Source organism: Corvus hawaiiensis, chromosome 6, assembly GCF_020740725.1.
Source record: "Corvus hawaiiensis isolate bCorHaw1 chromosome 6, bCorHaw1.pri.cur, whole genome shotgun sequence".
NCBI classification, from domain to species: Eukaryota; Metazoa; Chordata; class Aves; order Passeriformes; family Corvidae; genus Corvus; species Corvus hawaiiensis.
Window position 1 is genome coordinate 49326505 of NC_063218.1, and position 18727 is coordinate 49345231.

Sequence of the window (18727 nt, forward strand, 5' to 3'; positions counted from 1 at the left end):
TGATTAACACACCAATCTGAGTCAGACTCTGCTGAGTTAGTTGAATTAAGGGCTGTTATCTTGGCTTCTCAATGATTCTCACAGGAACCTTTGAATTTGGTTACTGAAGCCGACTAGCAAAAGCTTTGTATACAATTAATCACCTTACAGTACCACAAAATTCAAATAATCCTGTTATTCTGAATAATTTTCTCTCATTGCAGTCTGCAGGCGAGAGACAACTGCCCCGGGTAAAAGTCTGGGTACGGAATTTACTCACTAACCAGTGGGAAGGCCCGCATGAGCTTATTGTTTGGGGTCGTGAGTATGCTTGCGTTTCCACAGATACTGGGGTACGGTGGCTGCCTTCAAAATGCGTTCGCCCTGACCTGCGGCACCAGAGGCAGAACAGGCAACCTCCAAATGATGACCAGAACGCCAACCATCCAAATGGTGACCAGAATGTAGATCATCAGCCTAATGACTCTTCTGATGATGACCAGGATGTCGACCATCAGGCAGATGGTCCTTCTACAAGCAGAGACTGGGATGGTCCTTCCACAAGCAGAGACTGAACTTTAAATTTCTTGTTATGGAATCAGATAGTTAAAGCCCTAAAGACATATTTAGAATTAATAACTGATGTAAATTTCTATTTAGGATTAATAGTAGAGTTGTTATCTTATCAAACAAAAAGGGGGAATTGTAGATGCAAAAATGCTGCTAGCGAGGATTTTCTTGCTATTTTCTAAGTCCGTGAGAGACTTTTCTCTCTCACAGAAGAGGTAGCAGAGTTATGTAAACAACCAAGCCACCTGCAACCTTGAAAAGTCTTGTTTATGGTATAGTAGAAAATATTTTGACAATGGATGTTTTAGGATTTTAGCCAATCACCCCAAGGGGTGGCTGATCCTTTGTCCAATTAGACTATGAAGAAAAAAGTCTATAAAAGAGTTTGTAAAATAATTAAATAAATCAATCTTGCTGCACAATTCCTGCCTGCTGGATCTTCTCTCCTCCTTCTCCCTATGGCTGCGGGGCACAGTGATATACCCTAGGGCCCAGGCCTTCGGTAATACATCAGGGTAGGCAATTGTCCCTGAGGGTAACCAGAGTTTCCAGATGCAGTGACAGGACTAACAGATACTTCCCTGCACATTCACAGTTCCTTGCAATAAGTAAGGGGGTTCAGTCTCCAGAGGCTTCACCCTTCTTGCCCGGGGGAGGAGAGCACAGTTGTTAACTCTGAACAGTGCAGAAAATCACTTCTAAATGACTCCACACTTAATTGCAGCAATAGGGATTTACATCAACAGCACAGTGGATTTTCCATTGCCAAGCCATCGTTTCCAGCTGTTTCCAACTAGTATCATGAATATGTATTCTAGAGATGACATGGAGCTGGAAAGAGGGCAAGCTCCAGACATAGTTTTGGGGAACAGCAGGGCTCCAGTTACACATCTGTAGCCCTGCATGCATCCCTGGGGACTCGGGCAGCGAGGTCTGTTGGGAACCCCAAGCCCAGCACTCACTCCTCGTATTTGTAGCGCCATTCGTTGGTCCCAGCATCGTGCTGGAACAGCAGCGGTTTCCATTCCGTGCCGCTTTCCCTCCGCTCCCGGGCAGCATTCCTCTGCTCCTCTTCCAGCACAAACTTTTCCTGCGTCGCCTTGTGTTGGTCACCTTTGTTTATTGCACTGGTAACGTGCTGCCAAAGCCTAGGAATAAACCGGGAAGGAAGTTGAACTACATTAGAACCGACAGTATTTTGCCAGATGGAACTTTAGAGCAGAAACTTGTTGGGTCTGTGGAACTGTATCAGGATTGCTCAGTCTCTGTTTTAGCTTGTAAGTTAAACGAACTGAGAATGGCAACAGTGAATGCTGTATTAGTGACCTGCTGAAGTAATCTTCTCTTAGATAACATCACCCACAGTAATCATTCCTCGGTGCCGTCTCTGTGTGTCATAAGGAAGTTGTGTTCAACTCATTGAGATCTGTGGCCGCTTTAGAGGTGATTGATGGAGAATCTGTTCTGTTTCTCATCTTTTCAGGCATTTCTGTTTAGAAGCCTTTGTGTCAATGTCTATCCCCAAAACAAAGGCTTTATATTTAAAGTTCAGAAGCTCTGGAAAATGAATTCATGTGCACATCTTGCAATTTCACATACAATGTTGTACTCCTATGCAGGATTAGCAACCAGGTCTGTAGGAAGCGAATTCAATCCACAAGCAACAAGCATGTCCTCATGCTCACAAGCTGCAAGCACCAACACAGGTTTTCACTTGTATGTGTTTGCAGCTGCCAAAGGCTACCTGATCTGTCATGTAATCTACTCTATCTGCCCTGGGGACAGGATCTGCCTTTATCCAGAGAAAAATCAATACCTTTTTTTTTACTGTAGCAAGCTGTGATCAGCCTCTCCATAGTTCCTCTAATCAGAGCACTTTAATCATCATTTCAGATTGGAAATACTTCTGAGACTAGCAGCTAGCCCTCCTAAAACATTACTGTATGCTTTAGTGCTTAGAATGTGCACAGGAGATCCAGGCTGTTCCAGTATTCCCAGCTCCTCAAAACACCCATCCGCGATTTAAAAGATGAATTAATTACTGCATTTAATTTGGAGCTTGCGGTGAAGCTCTTAATTTAAAAGTGATCCTGAAGCTTTCATATTTCTATCACCGTACATTAACATAGCACTTCCAAAAATGCAGCCTCTTAGATAATTCACTGAATGGAAAGCAATGCCTTTCTTCCCTTTGATTTTTAACAAGTCACTCCTATATTTCTCAATATGAACCTTTTCTCCCAGAAACAAAGGAAGGAAACTCATTGATGGGGATGCAGGAGGGAGGAGCAAAATCACAGCCTCAGAAAACACCGTGGTGGTGTAAAGCCTGTCCTAAGGAATGCAGCGGTGTAGAGAGTGAGTCCTCTAATTCCCAGAACCTTAGAGGGACAGCACCGAACTGTCTGACAAGGGCAAATTACTCCATCAAGCACTGCATGTGTCAGACAATGAGACCCTCTACAGTGAGCTGCATGATGGTATGAGCTTCAGAGATTCTCCAGCAATTGCAAAAATAGGTGATTTTCAGCACTGCAGGAAAGACTAAGCAATTCAGGCAGAATATAACCTGGATTAGATGGGAATTTATTCATGCAACTGTCAGCAGAATAAGGAGCTTGGAATGTCTGTTATGGATCTCTGTAACTCTCCCTTTCACCTCCTTCCCTTGGATACATGTAGAATTATTTATCTCTGACAATAGTGAGTCAGCAAAGTGAGTCAGCTCTGGTGACTAACTCTGGTAAACACAGAACTGGAGATTCTTTGCCAACAAGACCAAGATTCTCCTTTAAAAGAATCTTCTTCTGTAGATGAATAGATAAACGCACTGTGGTCTGCCCTGCTCTGCAGAGTTAACAAATCTTCTCTGTAAATTACAAATACAGACTTTATTGCCCATAATGCCCACTGCTGTCCAGAACAAACTAAAGCTTCATGTGTTTTTATTATCATGCAATCTCTTTCTTTACCTTTATAAAAAGGGGAATCTTTTTAGTGCGATGTGATCCAACACCAAAATCAGATGTTCACGGAGAAGTGGACAATGTAATGCAGAGCCAGGCAGCAACTGCATGTGTTGGCTCAGGATGTCAGCTGGGGCTGGCTGAGTACAGTGCTGAGGAAGCACACCTAGGTTGTTTAAAGCTACATCCACATAACTTTGCTCAAAACATAATGCTCTTGGTCAACAGTTGTTCAGTGTGCATTAATCATTCCTTTATTTTCCTAAATGTATTGGGTTTGCACAACCTGCTATTTGGAACAGGGATGCTATGGAGGTAGTTTGCCATCAACGGTAATTGATGAGTATTTTCTCTCAGTCCTTAACTCACGAACCTTTCATTAAATTTTCTCTCCTCTGTCCAGCTGCAGAGGGGAATGAGTGAGCAACTTCCAAGGGTACCTGGTATCTGACCAGGGTCAAATCAGGACACTGAATCATGAGTCAGAACTACATTTCTGGTAACCTAGATCACTGTACAAAGCCCGGTGCAGACTTCATTGGAGATCTCAGCTGAGATTATGAGGCAGGGGTTAAATATCTCTTTAATTACATTAATTCATAAAATCCTGTTATGTGGTTCAAAGTACTGCTCTGCAGATGCCAGGACTTCCCACAATTTCTACATCTACTTTAAGAGCTTGTGGTTGAAATAACCCTTCTTAACAAGATATCCAACCTCAGGATGACATCCTGCCCTTTCATGAAATACTCCAGCAGTTACAGTGATCTCTGGAGTCCAGGTGGAACTGTTATTTTAAGCAGATAAAATGTAGCCTCCACTATTTCTCAGCCCAGGTCTATTTCAGAGCTGTACTTCATGGCAATACTCCAGTCAATAGCCTGGAAAGAAACAGGTAAATGGCTGGGTAATATGTGCAGACAAAGCAGGTCACTGCCTTTCTGGGACTGTGCTGAGGAATTGGAGGAGCCCTGCTGATCAGAACCTTGCTCCCAGCAGAGAAGCAGCAGTGAGATGTTCCCCAAGCTCCCTACCTCTCTGACTCAAAGTCTGTCTGCTCCTCAAACAGCACAATGTGGCGCTTCAGTCTCTGCCTTCTCACTTCGCTGGTCGGGTTCCAGAACATTTCTGTGTTCCCATTTTTCAATTCATTTATATGCACTTCCCCATCCTGAGAAGGAAAATTAAATGGAAAGGTTAATGACAATCAGAAACCCAAGGCAGAAATTAGTCCTGACAAATCAAAGCTGCTCCTGGATGTTGATAAGGGATACCCGTTGGTTAGGAGGCTTCTTTCCTCTATCCAATAAAATCTCACTGCCTGAAAGTTTCTGAAATGAATGAGGCAAGGCATTGCCAGAAACAGTGGCTGAATTGATCATTAATCAGAGTAGAAAGGGACCTGGTTCCTTCTGTTAAGTCTTGTCCCCAGACCTGAGTGCCCACAGAAGCCGTAAGATGCTCTTCGTCCACCACTGTTTCTCCCAGCTACCACCCAGCATATATAAACAAGATACCCAGATCCTTTTTCAATATTTCTTCTGTTCCTCAATGCTGAAATTTCACACAGAGCCTACTGAAATTCCATCTCCTAGAAAGGAAAGCTAAAGCTGAGATCTCTTCCAATTTTTTTTTTTTGTTTTTGTGTGTATGTTTCAGGTTTTTCTATTCTTGCTCCCAAATTTCATTTAGCACTTCAAAATGCCAACGGTCTTCAATCCTTACTCCTTGCCAATTTAATTGGCAACCAACTACCAGCCGATCTGAGGCTGGCTAGACATTATTGCTGTGTCCCTGCTCTGCTAATCTGCTTCCCAGCCTTGCTCACAGAGCAGCAATGCCATGGAGCCAGAGAAGGAAGTTTACAGAGTGAAGAGCCTGACACTGACTGCGAGTGGAATGAATCTGATGGTCACAGCTGCTGAGCAGTGCATTGGTGCCATTCAGCTGCCTGGTCACCGTATGAGTATCAGGTAAGTCTTATTCAGGTCATGGCTATTGGCTTTGCCTGTAGCTGCCTAACTTCTTTGCATCCCATCGGCTGCATTTCTCCCCCTGCCCTGTTCCCTGAACTGTCACTCAAAGTCATCACATCTTCAGCTGTGAAATGCCTTTAACCCTGAGAAACTCTCACTCCTCCTCAAAGTCTCCCTCAGGACTTCCTCTGTCATGTCCCAGTATGCTAGTTCTAGGACTGATCCCAGGTCCCCAAGAGACCCCCAGTGTGGATAGGACGAGGCAGGCAGGCATTATCAAGCACCACTGCATGCATCTCAAAGAAGCACGTATACAAGCACTCAGCTGCTGTTGTGATCCTAGGACTGAAAAGCATTGTGATTTGCTTCCCTTCTTTATTCAGGTGGGTTTTCAAGTCCTGAGGCAGAGGATTTACCTTTCAGATGCAAGGATTTCTGTCAGGAAACTGGATGGTGTCAGAGAAAAGCCAGGAGAGCAGGCCAATACTCCCAGTGGGATCGGAAGAGAACCAACACCATCCTTACTGCTGCATGGCAGCTCCTCTGTTCACAGCACACAGCTGCAAGCACTGACTTAGGGAGCCACCCTTCCAAAGCCATTTAGCTTCTTTTATACATCACTACAGTTTTGTGCACCACAAACAACCACGACAAAGAACCAGGGAGAAGTGTATAAGCAGAAGGCTGGGAGCTGAGCACACAAAATCATGTGGCTCAGCAGGGCCCCTGGATTAGGGGCTCTCATGAGTGGTGTTGGCAGGACCCACTGCAGACAAGGTACTCCACAGCCCAGCACAACTCACCACTGACAGGGCTCATCCTGCAGGACAGGGAGCTCAGAAAGGAGCAAATCCCTTGTACATGTAGAAAGGGCAAATCTCCCAATTTCAAAATGGTCATTAGCTTTTTATGTAAAATGACAGATTGCCTGATAGGATGAGTCCAGTACCAAGGCTACACTGTGGTTAGGACTTCAGTATAGAAAGGGCTTTATCCAGGCACATTTCACGTGGCCTACTCTAAATACCTCCTTCACGATGAGACAAATCTTGTCTCAGAAGTGGCAATTTCTATAGACTGGAAAGGGAGCACAGGCCAACTGTAATGATGGTGTAGACGTCCAAATGTTGCTGAGGGAAATGCCTAGGTGTCCAGCCCAAAGCTAGGGCTCACTGCTTTTGTTTCAGGTACCGGGAGTTCCAAACAAAATTAGACTACATCATTCACTGTGCAACTTTATTCTTGCTGGATTTTGGCTTGAGGGTGGCTTTGAGTGAATCGCTTGTGTATACTGGGTGCACAAAGGTGCCAGGTGCTCTGCTGGCTGTTCTGAGCTGCCCAGACAGACAGCACCCTCACCAAATCTCTGTCTCTGTCCTTCAACTGATGAACAGGGTAGCAACTGTCTTCTACCATAAAGGTTTGCTGTGAAAATAATGAATTCAAGACCCTCTAAGTTCTTCCCTGATCCTGATCTAACTGGGGAAATACTGAACACACCAGACAAAAGTAAGCCTCATGATCTTGGCAATCACACCTAATACACACTCTATCTCCTGCCATCAGTGCTTGTCCTAAGCCTCAGACCCTAAATACAGAACCATTGGCTTTGATGGAGACGTTCCTAATTCCCAGCTTCGCTGCAGGCTCTGGGAGTGCATCATTACTCATAGTGTACGATGGTTGTGACAGCTGAAGCATAAATGACGTGGGGAAGTACTTGAGAGGTGTGGCCCAGGCTGTCTCACCTGCATGCCCTGGGGCTGGCAGGACTGACTGAGCTGCCAGTCCTCCCCCAAACCCTGCAGCTATGGGCACATAACCGGTCAGCAACTTCAATTAACAAATGTTACCCAGTGTCCAGTGAGACTCGCTAGCAGTTCTTCTCCACATTTAATCTTCCCCGAGATCTGATTAATGCTCGTGCTGCCACCGAAGAAGGGCTGCCAGGGGAGAAGAGAAAGAGAAAATTTAGTCAAACTGAGGACTGGAAGGGAGCCAAACAGTGATGCAATAGGAGGGAAGAAAGTGCTTGACTTCCACTATTTCTGTGGTTAAAGCACAACTGAACATGGATTTTAACTTTCACATTGTGTCCTCTTGTAATACCACAAACACTGTAGTTGCAGATAGAGAGATAAGCCTTGAGGTGTATTAACGCTCAGGAGTGCAAGACCTCATCTTTATTAGAAATATCCTTATTTATTGTCAGCCAGACATCAGGATAAGTGTATGTGGGCAACTCCTTCCCACTGTCCAGAATCATATTACAGTTTGCAGCCTTGTCCCAAGAAAAGGAGCAGCACTAGTGGTGACTCTTCCTGCTTATACGACAGCAAAAGCAGTGTGGCGGTGTGTGAAGAAGCTCTTGTTAGCAGCAAAAAAGCCCCCCACAAACCAGAGTCAAGGAAAAAATCCCAGAACAATGGAAAATTCCACCCATCTCCTGGATGCCAAACACAGAAAACACCAGTGAGAATGTGAGCAGCTCTTCTATTCACAAAAACACATCTCTTCAGACATTTTAGCAGGCACTTTCCAATAACATTTGTGCAAAGAAACTTTTTTTCTCTGTGTGTGTGTGTGTGTATGTGTATGTGTGTATTAAATAACAATATAAACCCAAATTTCACACAACACCCATGGATAAAATAATTGCACTTATCTCAAGCATCAATCTGTGCAACCCAGCACAGATTGGTACATAGCCAAATTGTACTGGTACATAGCCAAATTAAAAACAAAGTTACGGCGTTTACCTTCCCACAATTCTACTAAAAATAGCAAGGAAATGATGCAAGCAGAGTATGTAATTAAGTCATGGGGACTTGCTGAGACACATTTGTATGAAGTATACTGTTTTCAAGCCAAAAAGGAAGCACTTTAAGCTCTGAAGTGTTTGCAGGTTTGAGATGCAATTCCCCCAAATCAGGGAAATATCTCACTGGCCATAACCCAGTACACCAGGCCTATGGGAAGAACAGGTTTTAAAGACAAGCATGTGCAAACATCAGGGAAGTACACGGAGCAAGAGTTCCCTTTGTAAGGGCAAATAAAGACAGAAAAATATAACTGCCCTCAAAAAACTCACAGCTTGCAAAAGATTCCCCTAATTCCAGTGATCTCTCACATTTTTATTGGCTAAGGCTGCAGCTCTGAAGTCCTGCAGTCTCTTAGTTCTCGTTCTTTCATTTTATGCTCAGGCAAGAAACTGTTTGTTGGAGCAGAAGGGAAACGGATGCTCCTTAAAAAGCAACTTAACTGCCCAAGAAAAGTTACAAGTTGCCACTTTCCCTCCCAAATTTTAACACATCTAATAACACGAATGCTCAAAGGTGTCTCCCATTTTGTCTGCAGACCACAAACTTGCATCATCAGGCTTTCTAGGGGAGGGACCACCTACATGAACAAGTCAGTGCAAGACTTGACAGTGTGACAGGCACTTAGAGTTACCTGCCTGACAATGGGCTCTCACCTTGTGTAGCCCTGAGAAACACAAGGTGCAGCTCACCATAACACCTGCAAGGTCAGAGTACAGGTGTGATGGCTGCTGGAGAGCTACCCCAAAGACCCACGCCCTAACTTGTCTCAAAATACTTTGTACACTCACTGTATTTCACAAGCAAAACTAATGGTCCCTGCCTAAATAGAAGCCATGCAGTTGTTGCCAAAATTTTGGAACAAAATTAGGCCAGTAGCCACTGGTAGTGAAAAAGTCATGCAAAACTAAGGCTTTCTGAGGTCATTTTGAATTGCACAAGGCAGAACTGACTACAGGGTGATACCTTCTCTCCAGGCAGGTCCCACCCTGGTGCTGACATATATTGCTGGTATAGAACTGATCTGGTGTGTATGGTCAAACCCTGCCTGGGATGCAGGGTCAAGCCTGAGACCCACTCAAAATGGGGGCCACAATGTCTCTTACCTTTAGTTTGAATTCCAGTTCTGCCCTGTGGTTAGTTTTCTCACAGTCAATGGTAACTTTCCCTCCAAGCTCCATTGTCATGGTACCATATAAAAGTCCTGAAAGGGAAAAAACAGGCTTAAGAGAGGCCCCAATGGAAGCAACCTGCTGTCTCAAGTCAAGCTGGGTCTTGCCAACACACTGTGAAATTCATTACTTGGCTTAAAGTTTTGAAAAGACAGAACTGGAGGTTTCTAGGAAATGGCTGTTTACTATAAGCATGAAGGATCTCCCCCTCAGCCCATATTCCCCATTTATAACACCAGCTAGGAAATAGCTTGACTGACAGGTGCTGTTAGTGCACCCGTGGCAAGCTGAAAGCAGGCCAGGAAAAATAAGGAAAGTTGTGCCTAGCAACCTCATTCATACTAGTGCTTAAACAGACCCAGCCAGCTCTCTCAGGGTGACTGAAGAAGAGAGAAGCTGTAATAGATTCACCAGAATCTGGGAGACTAGAGGTCATGCAGGGGACTTCTCAGAGATGTTTACCATTTGCTGAAGAGGTCATTTGCAGAAAAAGAAAAATTTGTAAGAAAAAGATTTAAGCACAGGAATACTTCCCAGAGGGCATGATATTATGAGGTTACTGTTTTCAGGTACCCAGGCCCTTCTAAACATAAGCTTAGAAGTCAATGTGCCAAGTTAAAAAATATTTAAACCCCAAAATTGGATTCAACTGCTGATTTTATCTCTGTGGTGCAATGCTTCCTGAGGAGCAGTGAATCAGCAGCCATGCCTCAACCTCAGCACACACTGGCTCCACAGAGCAAAGCCACAAAGCAGCAGGTGTCAGCCTCACTGAGGCAGCTCATACACTGAGAAATACAATGATTAGAGTAACAAAGAAATGGCAAGAGAAGTCAGGAATTTCCTTTATTTTCAAAAAGCCAGAAAATGTATCAAACAATTTCAGTGTTAACACAAGAAAAACTTGTTATCCTCAGAAGCTCAGAAATGTAGTCTTATTCTTTCCATCTTCACTTTATCTGCAGTGCATGTACCCAGTATTTTTCTGTTTCTGCATAGCGTGAAAACTAACATTGATGGACATAATTCTCTCCTGGGCTACGCACAGATAAACCAGAAAGACTTCAGCGAGGATTATCCATCTCCTGCTGAGCGCTATGACTGGTGTGGAGCTCTCCAGAGTTACCAGTCCCTGTGGTGTCAGCTACTTGAGAGGGGAGAGCCAGTGCCAAGTTAGACAGGAAGACACCATTTTGTTACTCTGTTTGCTTCCTATTTGAAGAGTCCTACCTTACCTTTACAGTGGGCATATGGCATAGTGATTATATAGTCTTCCCCTCTGTTTAGAAACATAAGCTTTGCTTTCCCATCCAGCAGCGCAGAAAGTGAATTGCCTAGAATTTAAATAAACAAATACATACACCTTAAAAAATGCACATTATACTTGGTCCCTCCTCCTACTTTAGAAAAAGCATTTCCATTTAAATGTAGGTTGCTAATGAAAGAAGAGATGTGAAATGCTCGTAATTCAGGACCCTGCAAACCATGCACAGCTGGAGGCAGACAGTTGTAACAAACTCTTCTGTACTGCTCTTACTTGCTCTGGCACTTAGCCCCTCTTGCAGAAATAGCAGTAGATTAAACAGGTCATTAGTTGGGAGCTAAGCAATTTCTCAGGTCCTCCTGTTCTCACAACTTTTCTAGTTGTGGATGATCCCAAATAACAAATGAAATTGCCAGCAGGACAGCAAAGACTATCTAAAAGTGTGTCAGCAAACACTCTTAGCAGAGGATAGTAATTAAAAATGTTTGTCTACACAAAAAAAATATTTCAAATAGCAACACTGTTTCAGAGCCTGGAGTTGTGCTGTTTCCATTGATATCAAAAGAGTGGAGGGCATTTTGAAGCTCTGGGGTTCAACTCTCAAGAGTCTGGCAGCCAGATAAAGGCTTAAATGTATTCAGAGACTTTTGCGTTTGTTGGCTGGGGTGTTCACAGAGCTATAAAGTGACTCATCCATGAGCCAGTGCTTACTGACAAGCCCACGCATTCTTATGAGCCTCTGCGTTATGAAAAACATATTTTTAAAGCTCTCAATCTTTCTATCTGATTTTTTATTTAACATCAGAGTGGTGTCACACTGAAATGGTGGAAATGGGGAAGACTCAGGAGAGCCAAGACAAGGAATCAGGCTATCCTGGCGATAGATTTGTCAACCATTTCTTTGTTCCTAACCCTCAATACACCCAGAAATGATTGAAAAGCAAACCAAAATGGATGCCACAACATTACCTGGCAGAGGCCTAGACTTAATGCCTTACCATAGAACTTGGACCTAGCTAGAATGCTGCCAGTAATGCAGAATCCATCCTTCCTATTGCTGACGTGAAAAGCTGACACTGGCGGGTGATGGGACACCTAGGGATAAAAACAGGCAAAGGTCATTTAGAGCAGTCTGCACAGGCCAAGCAGAGGAGGGGGGTGCACACTAAAGGGGGGGAACATGATACATGACACCATTACGTATGAGAGCTTTATACATCTAATCTTTCTTCCCCACCCTGTATTTTCTTGAGCTTGTGCGTGTGAGATCACTTTTAGGCCAACAGGTAGAGTGTAAGGTTTTCAAGACAATACATGAACAGTGCAGAACTTTAGTGCAGCATTTGAATAACCTCCATGAAATGCATGCAGTGGCTGAAATAAAAATTTTACCAAAGCTAGAATTATCTGATTAAATAGGGCAAAATGTATGTGAAACAGGGAGTCCCTCTACAAAAGACAACACAGTTCTCAGATCCCTTTATTAACACTGTAAAACTCAAACTATAATTTGTCAGGCCAGTTAACTTATGAGCTCTGTCCTCCATTTAATCACAAAGACATAGAGATAAGCCCTCTATTTACTCCTATTAAAATCATCATAGAAAGTTTAGCAATAAAAGATGGAAGGAATTTGTTGTATGTTTTATGCCCTTTTTGACAGAGGCAACACAACCCCCATTTATTAACAAGAAGAAAACAGTAGGGGAGAATCCCATGGAAAAGGTCTTTATTGAAGAAGCTGATATTGTATATGGGAGACCTGCTTTTATACTCTTGAGTGCCCAGCAAACCTCACACAATTTCCGTGCATCTGAAAAGAAAAAAGATCAGCAGCCGTGCAGTTACCCCATGTTCTGCTCTGACTGTTTACACAGAGCTCCAGGTTCCTCTCCTAGGGTGAGACGAGTAGTGTGTTTCTATGCATAGAGGTGCAAGCAGGTTGGTGTTTGCAACACCTGAGCATCCAAAGCAACTTACCTGTTCTGCTATGTAAAATGTGTGACTGTTCGTCTGAGGGTGAAACCAACAGCAGCGAAATGTCTCTCCCAGAATAGGGTTGTATGGCTTTTTTATTCCCTGAAAAACCAAGTAATCAAAACCTGCTACAAATGAAGATTTGCAATCCAATGCTACAGATGGCCACAAAACAATATAATAATTTTTCCTCTAATGTTTTAGACAAAGTCAATCACAAGAATAAAAACTGAAGAATTAGTCACATATCCTTCTAATCTAATCTAATCTAATCTAATTTTTAATCTGAGCCATGGATTAATCTGCTATTCTCACCAATTTAATATTTAACACTGCCCAGTCAAAGCCTAACAAGATGATTGAACTTTATTACTGCTGCTACTCTACATAGCATGTCTCCACATCAGTGCACACTGATGTGGGGACATGGCACAGTGGTGCTAATCGGCCTGAAAAGAGAAAGGAGACCTGCCCTCAGCAAAGGGAAGAATCTTGCATCCCAGGGCATGTTACTTGTTGATGACCAGTCATCATTTGCTTTCTAACTATCCACTGCAAAGGCTCTGAGGTTGATTGCCACTATTTTGCATTCATTAAATAGGGAAAAAATAACCAAATGCTCTGAAACCAAATGCAACCCCAGTTTTAAAAGTAATGGTCAAAGTCTTCTGAGCAATAAAAGAGGTAAAGTCTCAAAGGAGAGGCAATAGAGTAGTTAAACAAAACCATAGCAGAAGATTTCAATGTCCATTACAATCCCAACTTCATGCTTCACTTTACCTTTGGCTTCTTATAGAAGCCGGACAGATACCACCTCAAAACTTGCTTCATTCGAGTGTAGGCATCATCTTCAAGGACAGCCCTGCAGAAGAGAGCATAAAATGTTCTTTATACTGGTCGCACATCACATTAATTTCTTACCAGTATAACACCAATTTCAACTGTATTTCCCCACAACTGAAGGGAAGTAACCTCTGTGCTGCTGCCAGTGAAAACGGTGTCTCCCAGTCACACAACACAAAATGTTAAAAAGTGGCACCCCTTGTCCCGCACTTCCGCAAAAAGACTAATAAAATTACTGGAGTGTATCAGGTTTGATTGAACATTTGAGTGGGTTAATATGGGATTGCCACTCACACTAGCATTGTAGCACAGCTAGTAGAACAGTGAGTCATAAAAACAAACTTATACCACCAAAATAAAATACTTTTTTTTTTTCCTTGGTTTTTCTCTTTCATAAAAGGTCTTTAAAGCTGATGTGCTACATGAGCTCTATTGGTACTTTGAGATCGCATGCAATACTTCAGGTTGGAAGGGACTTCAAAAGGTCATCTCAGCCAGTTCCTCAAACAATGCTCAAAGATGAAGCAGGAAGTAAACAAAACCACAGGCAATTCCTGGTATTTCCAACCACTTACTCAGATCTAAAAATCAACTTTGGTAAGTTACTGCAAAATTCATTCAGAAGGATCATCCAAACCACAAATTGAACAAATTTTTCACAAAACCTCCAAACTTCTTGAAGTGTTCTTACATCTCAGCACTGAGAAGAACTATTTCTTTAACTTCAGATGGTATAAATATGACAAACAAGGCTTGAAAATACCATGATTCTGTAATTATCCAGAGAAAATGGAATAAAAATGAGGAACTAGTGCTGCTATTAGAATACACTGGTTTTACAATCCACCAGGCATATCTCATTGAGAAGGCAGGTCCTATCTGAAAGCGTAACATCTCCTATTTTCTACTCTGCTGCTCCCAGCAGGCATCTCTCATCAACGGTTTTAAAAGATGCTTTGTATTTCTTTATCAACCATCATAATTATATTGCTCTGGGGAGCAGAAGTGCTTGACAATTTTGGTTGCTCTCTGTCCTTTTCCCTGTGCACATGAGTACACCGGGAAGTGGCCCAGCTCTGTCCTGCAAAACTCCAAGGCATTGGCTGAATTCCAATCAGTTCCAGCCAACAGTGACAAACATGTCCATGTGCAAAGGTGGGTTTGTCTGGAGTTTAACCTTTTCCTCCTTGGCCCCCACTGGCAGCAGTCTATCTGTGAAGAGTCACTGCAGCTGGTGCCTGGCTTAATCTGTGTTGAAGCCAGTGACCTCAGTATTACTTGGCAGCCTTTCTGGCACACAAAGAAATATTTTCACAAATATAAGGAAAGTGCCCAGGTGAGGCACACCCAGAGTGCTGCTTACTGGGAGAGCAGGTCGGCATGGTAGTAGTAGTCGGAGAGTTTGTTAAGGAATGAGCGTGGCTCCAGGATGAAGGTGGGCAGCACCACCCGTGACAGGTCCATGCCGGGCCGCAGCTGCTTCAGCAGGATCCACATCAGGCTCTTGTTCTCCTCAGAGACGGTTTCTGTCTGAGATGACTCCCCTGTCTACAGAGGCAAAGGGAACTTCAGGGCAGAAACAGGAAAACCATTCCTTGTGGGTGCATTTCTCTGGGGGGTCTGAGCTCACCCACGCACGCCAGGCCCTGGCACAAGGGCGAATGCTCTCCTACACCACTGCAGAGAGACATCAGCGATGTCTCAGTAGGAATGAATCCCCAAAGCAATGAAGTGAGTGGTGCAGGAAGCCCTGCGTGTCTGTGAAAGTTGGCATGAGGCAGAGAGCATAGCTCTGTTGTGCTCCTTCCTGAGCCACTGCCTTGTGATGGGCCAACATGGACCAACACCAGCCAAGGGGACTTTGCTCTGCCGGCCCTCAGGAGGTGTGGACATGCCCAGGGCTGTTACAGCATCCCCATGGCCTGGTGGATGCACAGAAGTGTTGTGGTGACCCAGCCCACTGCGGAGCTGGGGCAGCGTGATGCCAATCAATCCCAGCCCATCCCCTGGATCAAGTTTCCCAAAGAGGCAGACTCAGAGGGTGGGTTGATTTTGATTGATTTTGTAGATAACCTGAGGCTTGTAGCGGAAAGACAAGTGGAAGTTCCGAAAACAAGAGAGCATATTATAATGAAAATCACAAAAACTAATGCCAATGATGCTTGTAAAAGAGTGATTTTGGGTCTTCCATTCAAACCTCCACTGACCTTAAGTCAAATGACTCGTGCTTGCACAACATTGGTGCCAATTCATCAGCCAAATTTAAAAACAGGGAAAAACTTAATAGGAACAGCAGCCGCTGCAGATGCAACAGCATCTCAGGGCAATAGAGATGCTAACTGGGTGTGCCACAGGTGTGGCAAACCAGGGCACTTGGCCCAAAACTGCCAAGCCCCGGCTCCAATTAATCAGGGTTTCCAAGCTGTCTCCCCAGGGCAAATGTCATCACCTGCCACCGATGGGATGCAGCCAAAAAATTGACAGGACTGCATGGAGTGGCAGAGCCATGCGGGGGAACAAATCATAAAACTGCCACCAGAAAAATGGTTACCACGACCACTGCAACCCAAATGGACTTGGTGACACCCCAGAGAATGGTCATGAGTTGCGAGAATCTGAGAGACTGTATATTATTTGTGTTAAAAGATGTTGTATATTCACCAGCTGACATTTGTGTTACACCAGAAATTGTTCAAGTGGGGCCACAAGGGTTGTTTACTGTCAATATTCAGTGTGTTAACCCTCCCTATTTTCTTGCTGCTAACCAAGTTGTAGCCCAAGCTATTCTCATGCCCAGTAGTCCACCACAGGACTACAACCCCTCTGTCTTCTGGGCTGAGGTAGCTGGGAACGACAAACCCATGCTTAATTGCAGACTGTCTTGCCAAGGCTCAGACATCAGCCTGGCAGGAATGATGGACACAGGAGCAGACGTGACAGTCATTTCTTCCCACAATTGGCCGTCACACTGGGAGCTGCAGCTGGCAGAAGGTATCGTGACGAGTGTGGCGGGATCTATATCTGCCCAGAGAAGCAGGGCAGTTGGCCAAATTGAGGATCCAGAGAGACAGATTGCATCAGTCCGTCCTTTTGTAATTGACTCTGGATTTACATTGTGGGGCAGAGATCGCATGTCCCAGTGAGGGGCTCAAGTTGAAATTCCATCTCAACCCCAAAATTTTTAGTAAAGGCCACTGCGGAGGGCCCCCTCCAGAAATTAAATTGGATCTCTGACAAACATATCTGGATGGATCAGTGGCCTTTGAAAAATGACAAATTAAAGGTGCTCACCGCACTTGTGGAGGAGCACTTGAAAAAAGGAAATATCAAACCATGTAACAGCCCTTGGAACTCCCCGGTATTTGTAATCAAAAAGCCAGGGAAAGACAAGTGGCACCTCCCACAGGACTTGCAGAAAATAAATTCAGTCACAGAGGACATGGAACCCCTGCAGCCTGGAATGCGTTCACCGTCCATGCTCCCCAGGCAGTGGAAGGTAGCAGTCATTGATATTAAAGACTGTTTCTTCCAGATCCCACTACACCCAGACGATGCACCCCAGTTTGCCTTCTCGGTCCCTTCCATCACCTGAAAGGTTCCCATGCAGCGCTACCAGTGGCGAGTTTTGCCGCAAGGCATGAAAAACTCCCCCACCATCTGCCAGTGGTATGTCACTCACATTCTGTCCCCTATCAGAAAGTTAGCAGCAAAGGCAATAGTGCTCCACTATGTGGACGATGTTTTGGTGTGTGCTCCTAACCAATCCTATTTAGACTGGACATTGGGGAAGGTAATCGAGGCCTTAGAGGAAAATGAATTTGAAATCCAGGCTGAAAAGGTCCAGAAAACCTCTCCATTTCAATACTATGGACTGAAAATCCATGAACAGACTGTGGTTCCCCAACAAGTCAAAATTAATGATAACCCTAAGACCTTGCAGGAACTCCATCAGCTCTGCGGGTCCATAAATTGGGCGAGGCCGCTCCTAGGGCTGACGACAGAAGATATCACTCCTCCGTTCAACCTTCTGCAAGGGAAAGATGACCTCACATCACCCAGGCATCTAACAGAGGAGGCAAGACAGTCCATCTGTAAGGTACAGGAAGCACTGTCGTCCCGGCAGGCACACTGCTGCGCCCCAGGTCTGCCTTTTCAATTTATTGTGTTAGGGGAAATGCCATACCTTCAAGGGCTGGTATTTCAGTGGGATGAGGTGCAGAGTGATCCCCTGTTAATCATCGAGTGGGTTTTCCTCTCACACCAGCCGTCCAAAAGTATCACAACATCACAGGACCTCATGGCTCAGTTGGATGAAAGCTGGATCCCGCCTCCGCACCCTTGCAGGGTCTGACTTTACATGCATCTACCTACCACTGACAACCGATTCACTTGATAACCTCCTTCAAAACAACGAGCACCTCCAGTAGGCCCTAGACAGCTACACAGGCCAAATTTCTATACACCATCCAAAACACAGACTGTTTACTTTGGTCTTCAAACTGATTCCAAAAGAAATTCAAAGCAGAAAACTATTAAATGCCTTGACAATCTTTTCAGATGCCTCCGGTCGTTCCCGCAAGTCTGTCATCACATGGAAGGATCCCTGCACTCAGAAGTGGGAGTCTGATGTGCAGGTAGTTGAAGGATCCCCACGAGTGGCAGAACATGCAGCCATGGTCAGAGCATTTGAGCGGCTCAGTGAATCATTTAATTTGATAACTGATTCGGCCTATGTAGCAGGTGTAGCTTCCAGTGCAGAGAGAACCTTACTAAAGGAGGTTGCAAACCCAAAAATTCACAATTTGCTTTCGAAATTGATTCAACTGATCTCCCACCGAAAGCACCCATTCTATGACATGCATATGAGATCACACACTGACCTGCCAGGATTTATTGCTGAAGGGAACAGGAGAGCAGATGCCCTAGCTATGCCCATCGAGTTAGTGAATCTGCCTAACAGATTCCAGCAAGCCCAGCTGAGCCATGCAATGTTCCATCAGAATGCTCCAGCCCTCATTTGAATGTTCCACCTCACTAGAGACCAAGCGAAAGCCATTGTGGCCACATGCCCCAACTGCCAAAAACATCAGCTTCCATCATTAGGTGAAGTGGTTAACCCCCAAGGCCTAGGCAGTTGTGAGGTATGGCAAACAGATGTCAC

The 18727-nt window shown here is 44.4% G+C and overlaps 1 protein-coding gene across 8 annotated transcripts in view; it reads right to left on the minus strand.

Annotated features, from left to right (window-relative positions):
- OSBPL5 (oxysterol binding protein like 5) overlaps positions 1 to 18727 on the minus strand; it is a 214359-nt gene that overhangs the window by 8485 nt on the left and 187147 nt on the right. For all 8 annotated transcript variants that reach the window (XM_048305785.1, XM_048305787.1, XM_048305789.1 and 5 more), the window contains 9 exons: positions 14930 to 15114; positions 13504 to 13585; positions 12727 to 12825; positions 11745 to 11841; positions 10718 to 10816; positions 9417 to 9514; positions 7345 to 7434; positions 4550 to 4686; positions 1512 to 1697 (listed from right to left, as the gene is read on the minus strand). In XM_048305785.1, the coding sequence (XP_048161742.1) occupies positions 1512 to 1697; positions 4550 to 4686; positions 7345 to 7434; positions 9417 to 9514; positions 10718 to 10816; positions 11745 to 11841; positions 12727 to 12825; positions 13504 to 13585; positions 14930 to 15114 (1073 nt within the window). The remainder of the gene's footprint in view (positions 1 to 1511; positions 1698 to 4549; positions 4687 to 7344; positions 7435 to 9416; positions 9515 to 10717; positions 10817 to 11744; positions 11842 to 12726; positions 12826 to 13503; positions 13586 to 14929; positions 15115 to 18727) is intronic.